The sequence below is a fragment of the Penicillium malachiteum genome (assembly GCF_028827825.1).
Source record: "Penicillium malachiteum strain IBT 17515 chromosome Unknown utg000003l:1.0-4950554.0:1.0-4952489.0, whole genome shotgun sequence".
NCBI classification, from domain to species: Eukaryota; Fungi; Ascomycota; class Eurotiomycetes; order Eurotiales; family Aspergillaceae; genus Penicillium; species Penicillium malachiteum.
In genome coordinates, this window is record NW_026643096.1 from 1,617,859 (window position 1) to 1,632,197 (window position 14,339).

At 46.6% G+C, this 14,339-nt stretch overlaps 5 protein-coding genes across 5 annotated transcripts; 4 read left to right on the forward strand and 1 right to left on the reverse strand.

Moving 5' to 3' along the window:
- Positions 1–3,994: 3,994 nt before the first annotated feature.
- On the forward strand, positions 3,995–5,242 carry N7483_006935 (glycoside hydrolase family 28 protein; the record flags this gene model as incomplete). The annotated part of the gene is made up of 4 exons (XM_057090372.1): positions 3,995–4,222; positions 4,282–4,535; positions 4,561–4,702; positions 4,784–5,242. 4 exons carry the CDS (start codon positions 3,995–3,997, stop codon positions 5,240–5,242), a joined length of 1,083 nt encoding a protein of 360 aa, XP_056945113.1.
- A 617-nt stretch (positions 5,243–5,859) lies between these two features.
- Positions 5,860–6,811, forward strand: N7483_006936 (uncharacterized protein; the record flags this gene model as incomplete). The annotated part of the gene is made up of 2 exons (XM_057090373.1): positions 5,860–6,109; positions 6,240–6,811. The coding sequence occupies 2 exons, from the start codon at positions 5,860–5,862 to the stop codon at positions 6,809–6,811; spliced, it is 822 nt and encodes a 273-aa protein (XP_056945114.1).
- Positions 6,812–7,880: 1,069 nt separating this feature from the next.
- N7483_006937 (amidohydrolase family protein) lies at positions 7,881–9,598 on the forward strand (the record flags this gene model as incomplete). Its single annotated transcript, XM_057090374.1, has 4 exons — positions 7,881–8,196; positions 8,253–8,384; positions 8,456–8,764; positions 8,817–9,598. The coding sequence occupies 4 exons, from the start codon at positions 7,881–7,883 to the stop codon at positions 9,596–9,598; spliced, it is 1,539 nt and encodes a 512-aa protein (XP_056945115.1).
- Positions 9,599–9,760: 162 nt separating this feature from the next.
- Positions 9,761–10,594, reverse strand: N7483_006938 (Minor allergen Alt a 7; the record flags this gene model as incomplete). The annotated part of the gene is made up of 4 exons (XM_057090375.1): positions 9,761–9,859; positions 9,959–10,355; positions 10,419–10,504; positions 10,568–10,594. 4 exons carry the CDS (start codon positions 10,592–10,594, stop codon positions 9,761–9,763), a joined length of 609 nt encoding a protein of 202 aa, XP_056945116.1.
- An 815-nt stretch (positions 10,595–11,409) lies between these two features.
- N7483_006939 (uncharacterized protein) lies at positions 11,410–13,399 on the forward strand (the record flags this gene model as incomplete). The annotated part of the gene is made up of 6 exons (XM_057090376.1): positions 11,410–11,577; positions 11,635–11,804; positions 11,875–12,033; positions 12,094–12,176; positions 12,234–12,295; positions 12,350–13,399. The coding sequence occupies 6 exons, from the start codon at positions 11,410–11,412 to the stop codon at positions 13,397–13,399; spliced, it is 1,692 nt and encodes a 563-aa protein (XP_056945117.1).
- Positions 13,400–14,339: the final 940 nt, after the last annotated feature.

Here is a 14,339-nt window from a genome sequence, read left to right on the forward strand (position 1 = left end):
TAGATCTGAAGTGCCGCACCTATGATGTATGCTACACAGATTCCTCCGTGTTTACTGGCATCGGCTGTTATCATTTTGCCTCAAAATGGTATCCCCTTGCATAACGGCAAATATGAACAATGCAATTAATCTCAACTATTCGTATGTCATATTGCCCATAAACTGGAAAATCCAGCTCCAGCCACGCCCTGTAGGCCTGGTCATGGGTAAAATTAGCCAATCTTGCAGCTATTTCTCCGATGGTGCAGCACCTCCTGCGTCGTGCAGCATACACATTTGATCTCAAGGCGCGTATCTACTTCGTACCATGTCATGCTATTATTTGCATCTTGTGCCACCGAAACAGATACCTCTCCTTTTCAGATTCTAGGAAGTACTCCGAATGGAGTCTATGATCGCATATCGCATATTTCATTGTTCTCATTTGCCGATACTGGAGTTCCCACCATCAAATGGGCACCCTCTCCGACGAACTCATCGTATATCCTCCACTCTGCATCAAGATAATTGCTTGTTTTGAAAATTTTCAGACCTCTTTTCCGAGGCGCGCGGACCAGTGTTGCATCATCGATAGATGATTAACAATCTTGATTCCGGATCATTTCCCAGCCCTGGTGGACCTATGAGATCATGTGCACAGGCCAGGATAGAGATGCTCGTTAAGCAGAGACAAGCCATCCGAACGAGACCAGCAGCCAAGACCAAAACAAGCAAACTTCGTCTAGCGCGTTTCTAGGCCGCGGGTTTATAGGGGCATCAGGATTGACAGCCGTTGTAGGACCCAGTCGCCTAGCAAGCTTCGCCCAACTCGATTCTGGCCCACGCCGCGGAGAACTTTCTCCTCTCGTACCTGTGGGCCGAGGAAGGAAAAAAATCTCTTTTTTTTTTTTCATCAGCCCTGGAGAATCATAATAAGTCAGGGCAAGAGGTGGAGATTCAGAGAAACTCGCTTCGGTAATTTGTTTTTCTTAGTGCGTGGTTGTTTTAGATCCACACTTTGTGGGAGCTTTCCCCTCTTTGAGAATCAGTCAAAATCCATATAGTTCCACGCACTTTCCCCCTCAATGCCAAGATGTGATAGTACTGGCACCCTAATAACCGTCCTTCAGTTCCCCGGTGTAGCGCATTGGTTGACCAGATGATGGATGCCCCTGACTAGTCCACATCAGGCGGAATTCAGTAATTTTGATGTCGCTTGCAGATGCACGATTCATTTGCGTCTCATCCAGTAGAATTTGTAATATCATAGGTCAAGGATTCAGGTCTATGGATTATATCAAATCATTCAATGTTCTCTGCAATGATTTGAAACCAAAAAGAAAACTTTGAAGAGAATAACAAGAACTCATACAATCCTGCTCCCCTCAGGTGTCGAATGTCGAAAGTACAATTGGTACTTTATGTCTGGTACCGGTGGAGCAGCCGGTATTGACTCCACCGGTAATCCGTATCATAGAACCAGAACCTCCGTACTCGCTCCGTCTCGTGGAGAATGGCTGGTCGAGGCTCTCTGAAATTAATTTCCGTATTTTGGATCTATCAATCTCTCCGGCCTTTGACCATACCATATGTGCATGCATTGAATTGAAAGGAGACCTATAAACTCGCGCGTAGAACTATTTAGTTGAATTCAATTCTGTTCCTTCCAAGTTCAAATAGATCATTGCCACCCTCGAAATCATGCAGTGCCTGCATTGATCGACTCTGTACCGGAGCCAACGCGTGCTTTCGGGGGATCGATCGGTTGACAAGTTCCGGGTCTGGACCACCTGGCAGATCCAACGATTTTGTGTTCCTGCGGGAGGAACTGAACAAAGAGGAGCGTCTGAGGAAGCTTTGCGGATTCAAGTTAGATGAAGGTGAGCGTTGGGGTCGGGAAATTGATCCCTTGGTGGGCCACCAATCCCAACTTGATGGCTCCGCATTGTGGAAAGACTCCAGGGCTGTAATTGCATGCCCCGCGGCGCCGTTGTTTCAGCGTGCGATCGGTTCTGTTTTTTTTCTCACTGGGCTGACCCTATGGTGGGTGGTAATCCCAACTAAGGCGTGTTCTCATTGATCATTGGGGGATTTTGGGAGCGAGTCACTCAAGTAACCAATGAGTGTTGGACCTTGCAGCCATTATTTGATCCATCCATGGATGGATCTATGCAACGTGTACAACCATGATGGACAGTTGTTTGCTGTATGGCACCGTGACCGTGACCGTTGTATGATACTTAACAACATTGAAGAGGTTCAAGTTCTCAACGGTCCCCAGGTGGGGCTGGGGCCGACCGTGAATCCAGATGCGTACCGCCAGCATAGAGTGCTTCATCGGTTTAACCAACTGGTACATACCTAGTAGTACTTTTGTAATAAAAAATTTTTCTAGAGCTTGGTGAATGCCTTCAAATGTTCATTAGACGGAAGAAACAGTTCAGATGATGGTAGTAGTCCGCTGGTAGTACGGAGTACATATTCAAACGTTCATCACGGTTTCAACCTTGGAAATGGTTAAGTTTGGATGAATGGATATATATCCATCCGGAGTACCGCACTGGCGGTAGCCCTGGAGTAGGTACGTATCAAAACACACAGGCAAATCCCTAAGATTACTGGTAAAAGTCAAAGTTTTTCACTTTTGGAGATTCCAAAAAAGTGCCCCCTTTTTGATTGAACAGCAATCCGTAAATTAGATCCCAAACCTTTTAGAAGATTTAATAGCAGAAATGATTCCATAGTGATATAGTCTAATATCCATCCATAGAGTCAGTGGTACCAGTTGACCTCCAATGTTGACCCAACGGGCCGCGTTCTCACCGCCCTTTACTGCCATTTGTTTGTTTTGCGCTGCAAACAACTCAAACACCCAACACCACAACACTGGCCTATCATTCGGATTCATTCCCGACTCGGACTGAAGGTCTCAAAGATTTTCTGAATCCAGAAAAATCAATCAATTATGTCTCCGTGGAAATACTTCATTGGTTCTGATTTTTATACTAACGCTATGCCGTGTCATCCAATATTCAAAATGTTAAGGCTGAGCTTGACAACTTGAGGGCGTCATGACACCGAAAACCCCAAATGCTGGACTCCAGATGTCTCATCCCATCACTCCATTACACCTGGGCACAGATCATTCCGATCTACGCGCAAACAGATCAATTGATGTTACCAGGGTTTCAATCAATGCTATACTTCATATCAAACTTTTGGCCCGATGCGATATCGCTTACGCATTCAAATATTGAATCATCCCAGTGTCCATAATAAACAATGTTTTATGGCAGCACCACACCGCATCTGCATACATTGAACTTGAAGTATCAAGAACTTTATCCCAAAGTTGGCCAAGATGAATCTACGGATATGGACTTAACTCGCAGATATGCTTGATGTTGATTAAGAGAAACTAAGCATTGCCCACTCGAGCATTGCCCCACTCGGCAAGGTCTTGCCCGACGGTCCTGCAACGCTCTAGATCGAACCCCCCTATCCATGAATATACTGGGACAGACTTTGGCTAGTCTTGTGCTGAAACTGCCCATCCCGACTGAGTTATGAAGTTCGCCGACTATCTCCCGAAATTCAAGCACATGGGCGGGAGAGACTCTGGGATCTTCCCTACTCTTACCGTAGCACGGTCGGCACCCCTGCAGATCAGCTTCTATAGTACTACATGGTGGAGCAAACAGCTCTTTGGGGATATGATAGACTATGTGGGGATGCTGTCACAGCTTCACTTAGATTATCTTACAAACCGGACCCTGCCAGATATGGATGCTGAGTGTCTCGGTTGAGCGGAACTTGAAGAAGTCCTTCTGTCGGCGTTTCAAAATGAGAGGTTGAGATCGAGGTCCTTATATACCTACTGGAATATGCCCAAATATCGATCGCTTTTTCTCAATCACATTCATTCATTTTTCTTATTCTTTGGTATCAATTGAGCTGGTCTCATTTCACATTCGCTTTCCCATTTCTTGATCAGACAAACTTGAATCTATACAAAATGCGGGCCTCTTTCATGTCCAAGCTAGCCATGGGATCCGCCGTAGCACTCGGCGCACCTACTCCTTCTCGGGTTTCGCAGATGGTGAAGAAATCAACCTCCTGCACGTTCGACTCGGCTGCCAGCGCCAGCGCCAGCAAGTCATCCTGTAACACAATCGTGTTGGAAAACATTGAGGTGCCTGCTGGTGAGACCTTGGACCTGACCGATCTCAATTTCGGTACAAAGGTATGGACAACCTCAGTCAGGATCCAGGACACTGTACTAAAAAACCATTCATCGTTTAGGTCATTTTCAGTGGCGAGACTACCTTCGGATATGAGGAATGGGATGGACCCATGATTGAGATCTCTGGCTCAAACATCATCGTTTCTGGAACTTCTAACCATACCATCAATGGTGGCGGAGAGCGATGGTGGGATGGTGAAGGCACCAATGGTGGTAAAACAAAGCCCAAGTTCTTCTATGCCCATAGCTTGGACGACTCGACAATCACCGGTCTGAACATCAAGAACACACCCGTCCAGGCATTCAGTGTTGAGTCCGATAATCTGGTTCTTAAAAAGTATCACCATCGATGATTCCGATGGTGATTCTAATGGTGGTCACAACACTGATGGATTTGACGTTGGCGATAGCACCGGCGTGACTATTAGTAACGCCGTTGTCATGAATCAGGATGACTGCCTAGCTGTCAATTCTGGCACAGTGAGTGATAGAATATTATCTGAGCAGATATACACGATCTGAGCAGATATACACGAAATAAATTGACTAACGCGGCTCTAGAACATCGTTTTCACAGGTGGTACCTGCTCCGGCGGCCATGGTTTGTCTATCGGTTCTGTTGGTGGACGCTCCGACAACACTGTGAAGAACGTGACTATCACCAACTCTGTTGTGAAGGATTCGGAGAACGGTATTCGCATCAAGACAAACTCTGGAACTACCGGATCTGTCTCTGAGGTCACATTCTCAAACATTCAGATTTCAGGAATCACCGATTACGGCATTGTGTTTGAGCAGGACTACGAGAACGGCGATCCTACTGGTACCCCTACTGATGGTGTTCCTATCACCGACCTCACCGTGGAGAGTGTGACTGGAACTGTCGAAAGTGATGCGACCGAGGTCTACATCCTGTGTGCTTCGGGTGCCTGCTCAGACTGGACTTGGTCTGACGTTAGTGTCACGGGTGGATCAACCAGTGATGAGTGCGAGAATGTGCCATCTGGTGCGTCTTGCTAGATACATGTATAGTATCATCGAGATATTGATTCAATACTATCGACCGGTTAACTCGATTTCTTGGTTGAGTGCCCAGGTGGTTGCTCCGATGCTGGTTACTCCAATCAGGTTTTCTGTGTTCTACCAGGTTCATAATAAGGATCCTTTTTTTGAGGAGCACTTGATGCTTGTAACTTCCTGTTTTTTACAGGACTAATTACGTACCTAGGTAGAGTAATGGATTGATAGTTCAGTAAACTTGGAGAAAAATCATATCAATGCTATGCCTGAGGGGTCAACTTTAGGATGAGAGGATTTCAAGTAGACCTGAAGGCCATAAAGCCATATTCCCTACTTAAATAATCACAAAAATACAATTTCTGATTGCCAAATGGAGATTTTCTTCTTAATCAACTCCTCTGATCTTCAAGACCCGCAGTACCTGAGTTTCGATGACAAATGTAAGCTGATGTTGCTCAGTTGCGTTTTTCCATAACGTCATAGCTGAACAGCTACAGCTCCCCGCAATCCCTCGATCAGTCCCTCACAACCTGGGTAGCACTTGAGCATACCAACATCAATCTCCAAGTATCTTGCTCAACAACTCCCTAAAGCGACAATCAACCTTCATTTTCACCATGCAAGTCCTTCTCCTCGGTGGCCACGGCAAGGTGGCCCTATACATGACCCCACTTCTTCTGAACCGCGCCTGGAGCGTTACCAGCGTAGTGCGCAACCCAGACCACGAGAGCGAGATCCTAGCGCTCGGCAAGGGCCGCAAGGGCAAGCTTAATGTGTTGATTTCGAGTCTCGAAGATGTGAAAAGCGCTGCCGATGCCCGAAAGATCATCGACACTGTAACTCCGGACTTTGTAGTCTGGTCGGCTGGTACGTTCCACCCCACTTTTCACTCTTAACACAGCATACCCATGGATCTATCTCACCCAACCAAAACAATTTAACAATCCTCTCAAGGTTGGAACTGATATATAGCGTAACTAATGTGAAAAATATACAGGAGCCGGCGGAAAAGGTGGACCAGCTAGCACAATCGCCATCGACCAAGAAGCCGCCAAACACTTTATGACAGCTTCATTCGCTGCACCCAGTGTCTCAAAGTTCCTCATGGTCTCCTGGATTGGCAGCCGTCGTAGCCAGCCCAGCTGGATGCCCGATGACGCCTGGGCAGGTATCATGGTTGGCAAGACCGAGAGATTGCCCACATACGCTGCAGCGAAGCTCGAGGCCGACGAGTACATGACTGCATTGGCAGCCAAGCGCAAGCAGGATCCTGCGCTTGCGTCGCATCCATTCCAGGCGATTAATCTTCGGCCTGGTGTGCTAACTGATGAACCTGCTACTCGGAAGGTGGAGTTGGGAATTACCGCTAAGGGGAGGGGAAGTGTTACGCGGGAGGATGTGGCGATTGTTGCGGATCAGTTGCTTGCAAGAGCTGATACAGATGGCTGGTTTGATCTTGTTAATGGAGATTTGCCAGTCGAGGAAGCTGTTGAGAAGGTTGCGGCCGAGAAGATTGATGCAGTCAAGGAGGAGGATGTGGATGCAATGGTGAAGCGTTTCTTCCCTTAGATGCACATTTTTATGTGTCTCAGGGTGATATATAACTTGTTGGCCTCTTGAAATGGTACAGAGAATGAAGCAAGAGGCCTTGAATTTCAGAAATATGAATACGTTCGGGATCTTATACATGTGCCCCGGGGGAGATCTGGGTATTTTCCTGTAAACATTGTAAATTTGAGGCAGAAGAGTTCAATCTCCAAGTTTCCTTGTGATGGCTGGTCCGAGTTTGCAAATTGGGTGAAAGAGCTTTCTTTTCCTACTCTTGGAAATGTCAATTCTTCGACACTAAGTCTTGTTGAAAGAAGAATGTGATGAAGCCTACCTAAGATGGAAGGCACGTTCGGTAAAAAGTAAATCCGCGCATACCGGTCAGCATGATAAACTCACCCCTTGCATACTCCCTTTCAAACACAAAGACACTCTCGATCTCTTATACCGATCTCTTCTTGTACCGATGGATTACTCAGTTACTCTAGAAAGAGGAGAAATCTCGAAGGTAGCAGCCCTAAGGATGCGTGGGGGTCAACCTACTGGATAGCAAGACACACCGCAACAACTGACCAGATGAAATCAAACAACGCGTCAACACCGAGATTCAGAGAACGCAAACGCTGCACCTCAATACTAGCACATTCCAGTCCATATGCATACTATTTTTTGTCAATACGCCTCGGTATGTTTGCTATATGGACTCCAACAGATATACAAAATAAAATAAAACCTTGAATCATGTCCCAGTGTCGCGTGTCAACAAGTTGGAGAAATTGAGACGTCATTAGGCCTACCGGTGACCACGAGAACCGACTCTCCTATGCGGAGTACCGCTTAAGTGCATGCTGTCGTAGTATCCTTACTCCATGATCCCTGTCTTTATTGCATGGCATGTTGGCCTTCCAGGATCTGGGCCTTTGCCGATCGACGCAAGCACCATGTTTTCTTTGTTCCAGTTGCGGTTGATTGGTAAAGGCCGAGGGATTGGTAAGGACTTCAGGTTCTCGCCTGACACTTGCCCAAGGTCTCCTGTATCCATTCCCTACAAACTTCCAAGTCATAAATACACCCAGTCACTCTGCAGAAGATGCCGGCAGCTTTCACTAACGCCCAACAAATGGCTTCTTCAATTCTTCTCACAAACGCAACAATCCTTGTTCCTTCCGGTGACACAAGCGACCATGTAGTCGCTCTCCGACGTCACTCATTGCTCATCGAGGGCAATAGGATCTCCCGGATTTTGCGGGACATCCCGCCACCAACTAAGTACTCAGACACTAAGATCCTAGACTGCACCGGCAAAATAATTTCTCCTGGTTTCATTGATACCCACCACCACCTCTGGCAGACCCAGCTAAAGGGACGTCATGCAAACCACACTCTTGTGGAGTATATGCCAACTGGTACGGACCCAGCCGTTCCTCAACCCATTTGTGTGCCAGGATTCTCATCCCTGTAGGACTTCTTCAAGCAGTGAACTTTACGCCGGAAGACATCTTCTGGGGCCAATTGGGAGGCTGCCTTGAAGCGCTAGATGCAGGTACTACGACGGTTGTGGATCATGCTCATATGAACATCTCCACAGCACACTGTAAGTGATTGGCACTACTTAAATCCTTCTAACTTAAATTGTCGAAGCATTTGCTCATTTTTGAGAACTAGCTGCCAATGGTGTGGAGGCCACTATTGCATCTGGGATCCGATCTATCTTCTGCTACACGCCCACTAATCGGATTAAGTCATGGAAGCCCGAGCTAGTTCCTGCAGACCTAGACGACTGGTTCGGCGATTGGGTACAGAATCAGTTTAATGACCTCGCTCGTTCGGCCCCATGGGCAGATGACCGAGTCCGTTTAGGCCTCGCCTTTGATGGGTACTTCCTTCCAAAAGACGTTGTCATTGGACTACATGGCCAGGCCCGCAAAGCTGGCGTCCAAGTTATTACTACCCACTGTGTACATGGGTATCCTTGTAAGATACATGCTCCCAGTAAGTGGGGATACACTGGCTAAATGCACTGTAGGTGATTCTTCTCTCGTTGATCTTCTTGACAGCTATGGCCTTCTCGGGCCGGATATCCTGCTCTCTCATGCGACAAATCTAACTGATAGTGACGTGAAAAAGCTTGTGAAGGCCAATGCTTGGATCTCCTCGACTCCAGAGACCGAGCTCCAGATGGGCCTAGGAAATCCTATGTGTCTTCGGGAGGATTGCGCTGGGATTAGCTCTCTGGGAATTGACTGTCATAGTAATAACACGAGTGATATACCCACACAAATGCGCATGGTACTTCAAAATGCACGGGCTCGAAAGAACGACCCCATTGTCGCACAGGGGAAGCATCCGCGCTCACTGGATCTATCCGCGCAGGATGCCTTCCGACTCGGCACAATCCAGGGCGCTCGAGCCATTGGCATGGACAAGCAGATCGGCTCGATTGAGGTGGGAAAGTTAGCTGACCTGGTTATTTTCGATGGTCAAACCCCAGGGATGATTTGTGCCGCCGAGGAAGACCCCGTTGCGGCTATTATTTTGCACTCATCGATACGGGATATTGACATGGTCATTGTTGATGGGCGGATCTGTAAACAGAATGGTAGCCTCGTTCCTGTGGATTTCAAGCCAACACTTGACGAAGTCAACATTGCAGAGCAAAGAGTCGATTGGTGCACGATTGCACAGCAGCTTCTTGCCAGTCGAAAGAGAGTCCAGGCTGCCATTGTGAAAGCCGGCGCGGATGACTTTGAACACCAGGTCTCTGGAACGATGAGAATGCTCCCTATGGATGGAAATGAATCGAGTTGAATCAATTTCAGATTTACATCATCTCGAAGAGTATCTCATCCCCGTTTGTACTACATTGATTACTTATTGTACTAGTACCACAAATAGTTTGTTTGATTCTCATATATCATTTGATCATGCTCTGGTTGAAAAGTCTATATGCAACGAGAGTTCATTTGCAACTCAGTTCGAGACACGGCTGACAGTTTCGTAGAAAGTCTTTCCCTGAGTTTCAGCAATGGATAACTCCAGGGCTGTCGGCTGACGACTGCCATCAGGTCCCTATAGTATAATTTTTGTTAGGATGTCTCGTTCTAATTTTGAGATTTCTAATTTTGAGATTCCTCTTCAAGCAGGACTCCGAAAAGGGGGGAAGCTTACCGCAAAAGTGCCTGCACCCCACGGGCTACCACCATGGATTTCCGACATATCGGTCAAGAGTGGGAACACTGGTTTATAACCCAGTGGAACATACAGAAAGCCGTGGTGAGCCAATGTACTCATAGCCGAAATGGCCGTGGACTCCTGGCCACCACCAAGTGTTCCTGTACTCACGAAGATACCAGCATACTTACCCCAGTAGTCTCCTCTCTGCCAGATGGCGCCAGTGCTATCCCAGAAAGACTTCCACTGCACTGGGAAGTTTCCGTAGCGGGTTGGAATTCCAAAGAGGACTGCATCATACTCGACCAGCTTCTCTGGGCTAATGACCGGGTATGAAGACTTGGGCGGAGCGTGCATCATCTCCAGGATGTCCTGGGGGAGAGTCTCGGCAATCCTGACCACATATTAGACCATACGACTTACAGACAGGGATGGAATTTGGTTTAATGCTACTCACTGGTAGATATCGGCTTGTCCTCCTGCCGACTCAATGCCTTTTGCTTCAGCTTCGGCCAACTGCTGGACATGTGTCCATGTGGAATACTGAATACGTTAACTTTAATTTTTTTTTTGATTATTGCTTTTCCCAAAGAAAATTCAACTCACAAAGACAATTGCAATTTTTGGAGCCATTTTTTCTGAGTGTCTAAGTAAATGCCGAGACCGGAAATTCAAGATAGATTTACCGAAACAGGAACTACTATCCTGGGTGTCCCCTTCGTGAAATATCACTTGACAATCGAGCGATCAATGTATGATGGCCTTCCATAAGTCTCTAAATGGATACAGCTCGGTTACCGATGGTTCAATATTTGCCGGCATTTTCAAGTTGTTTGTTGCGGGTGGCTCATATTGACCGTGAAGCCACTCGCAATCCAGCCTCGGTCATCGAACCACATTAGTGATACAGAACCGAGACTAAAAAACAAAGAAAATGGCCCCATCCCTGAAGATTACAACTAACTTTCCAGCTAGCCTTCTATAAGTTAGTTATCCGTTGTGGATTTTTGACTTAACTTTCGGCTGAAGATCTTATGGCGAGGACAGTGCCCTCGCTCGTTCAGCTTCTTGACCGAAGGACCGAAAGACCGAACAACCGAGCAGAACAACCGAACAGCCGAAAATAGTTCGATTCATCTGATTCCCCTCGACTTTAGACTACTACTAGTAGGGTTGAAACAATTGAAACAATACATTCCAGACCATAGAGCTTAGAAATCGTATTCTAAACTCGGATCTTCGGGTCTTAGGAACCTTGGAACTTGAAGCTATTACTCCATTTTTCTTTGATCTTCAGGGTTTATAGAGGCTCGGAATAGTTCCTGTCTCTATATAAAAAGTTTATTCAGGGACGCTCATTTGATCTCAATTGATCCTTAAGAGCTCACTTCTACTCAGAGTATCGAATCTGTTATACTTTCAAGTGGAAGCAAATTCTATTCGAAACGATGGAGGATCCTCCCACTTTACATGCCAATGGCGACCAGGAGAAGACTCTCGGAGATGTGCCCGTGGGCGAAACTGTCTACCGCTCCTCGTCCAGCCAGGAAGATGAGGCTGAGAACCAGGTCCAGGAGAACACGACAGCAACTGGAAGTCCAATGTCTGGATGGCGCGTGAGTTCACCTTGATAATAGTAGTCTCATTACACTCTGACTAATAATAAATTATAGCGGATTGTCATAGCCATCGCGATCAATACCGGAAGTTTCCTTTATGGACTGGATAACACCATTGTCGCCGATATCCAGGGTGCTGTCGTTGAGAGGTTCGATGCAATCGAGCAGCTTAGTTGGCTGGGCAGTGGTTTCCCTCTTGGGTCCATCGCCCTGCTCCTGTCTGTGTATGTTTCACGATAAACAATGAGAAACGAACTTGAACCAGTGAAGCTAATGAAGATAAACATCATATAGTGGAAAGGCTTATGGCTTGTGGGACATCAAATGGCTCTGGGTGTCAAGCATCATTGTCTTTCAGATCGGCAGCGCCATCTGCGGAGCTGCTCCAAATATGAATGCCCTCATTATCGGTCGTGTGATTGCTGGAGCTGGTGGTGCCGGAATGTATTTAGGGTGAGTTCATGATGTTCTTGGAAGTTAACAGGATATGAAAGAGGGCTAACAGTTGAGAAGTGGCCTTAATCTTACCGCGGTACTTACGACACTCGAAGAACGACCAATCTACATGGCAATCAATGGAATGGTCTGGGGTGTGGGTGAGTGATATCATCAGTACGCATTGTGATAAGAGAAGATTCCAATGACCTTATTAGGAACCATCCTTGGACCTGTCATTGGTGGTGCATTTGTTCAAAGCTCTGCCACCTGGCGCTGGGTATGATCTCCCAAATTCAAAAAAGTGGGATACGATTCCTAACCTTCATCATAGGCATTTTACCTTAACCTGGTCATCGGAGCTGTCTTTGCTCCCGTCTACCTCTTCATTGTGCCCGGCGTCCAGCCGGATCCGTCTCGATCATATGTCCAGAAACTGGCTGCCATGGACTGGCTAGGTACACTACTCTTCGCAGCCATCTATGTAACATGGATTATGGCACTCACCTTTGGAGGTGTCTCCTGGGCCTGGGGCGACGGACGAACCATCGCATGCTTCGTCGTCTGCGGAGTCACGCTGATCACCTTCTGCGTGACACAGCGCTTCTCTACCCTTACCAGCAAAGACATGCGCATTTTCCCCGTGGAGCTGCTGAAGAACCGCACCACAGTCCTCCTGCACATCCTGACTGCGTCCTGTGGAGCCGCCATGTTCGTCCCACTGTATTACATTCCTCTCTTCTTCCAATTCAGAGGCGACGATGCGATCGAGTCGGCTGTTCGACTCCTGCCATTTGTCTTCCTTCTCGTCTTCTTCATGCTCCTCAACGGCGCAATGATGCCTAAATTCGGGTATTACATGCCTTGGTACCTGTTCAGCGGAGTCACCATCCTCATCGGTGGAGCTCTGATGTCAACTGTGAAATTGACAACCTCAACATCTGCGATTTACGGATACAGTGTCCTGATCGCGGTCGGAGCCGGAGCAACCTCGCAAGCTGGATATTCGATTGCCCCAGCGAAAGTTGAGGGCCGTCTTATCGCCGGCGCAATTGCCTTTATCAATATCGCCCAGATTGGTGCCATCGTCATTGCCCTGACCATTTCCGGAACTCTTTTCCAGAATCTTACCTATAATCGATTGGTTGGGCCTTTGAGTGCGGCTGGACTTGGATCTGAGGATATTCACGAGACGCTTTCTGGATCGATCAGTACTGTCTACAATAACTTGTCTGAGGAGCTGCAGAGTGTGGTGAATCATGCAATCGTTCATTCTATTGGTGACCTGTACTATTTGGTTGTGGCGGCCGGAGCGGTCATGATCGTGGCCTCTGCTTTCTTGAAGCGTGAGAAGATCCACATGACTCTGGAAGCTGGAGGTTAAGTTATTCACCAAGTCACTGTATACCGGTAGAAATTATTGTCTCTCTTAATGAGATGACGAGGTTTTTGGGAGAGGATTGCGCAAGATGTCCGTTGTGATTGGTTACGAATGTACATCAGAAGACTGAACATGCTAATTTTAATAAAATTGAGAATACAATGTATCATATACTCAGGTACTTTCTAACTGGTCTATTTTAATGATTTAAACTTACTTCTTACGCAGCTCATTTAAAAATAATGAAAGATTTGAACGTACTTCCAACCTTGGAACATTAAAACTAAAATCATATGGAATGGATTGATTATCGAGAACTTGAATTTAATTTAATTTAATTTAGTTCTTTTCTGATATCTAAATATGGATTATAGTAATAATAATACATAGTACGGAGTAGAGAGAGTCGACCATTCAAGGAACCAGAGCTCCCATATATTTGAGTAAAAAGCTCCCCAGGTATGGATTCTGCTCTGCTGGCCTAGTAGTCAGCGGCCTGCGACCCAACCGGGGACAAAGGTATTGAAATCGAGGTGGGTCGGGCCGCTTTTCGGTGGCAGAGATAATACTAGCGAGTGGGTGGGATTTCTGGCTACGGTCAGGGACATTTATTTTTTTGAATTTTGAATTTTTTTATCGATCATACTTTCAGCTTTTCTCTTTCTATTGCAACTCTCAAATCCTTAAAATAAAAATAATTGAGGGAGATGGAAAGGATTATGTGTTGAGGATGGATGTATCAAGTGAGAGATGTTGAGGCTATTCACGCATTTCTGATTTTGAAGGTCCTGGGTTCGATCCCTGTTCCTGGATTTCTTTTCCCCCTTTTATCTATTATTACTTGGGCAGTGTTGAAGGAATGCGCATGGCCGTGAATGTTTGAACCATTTGTGGCTATATGCTAGTACTACTTCCCTCTAGCTAATATTGAGGTGACTTGAAT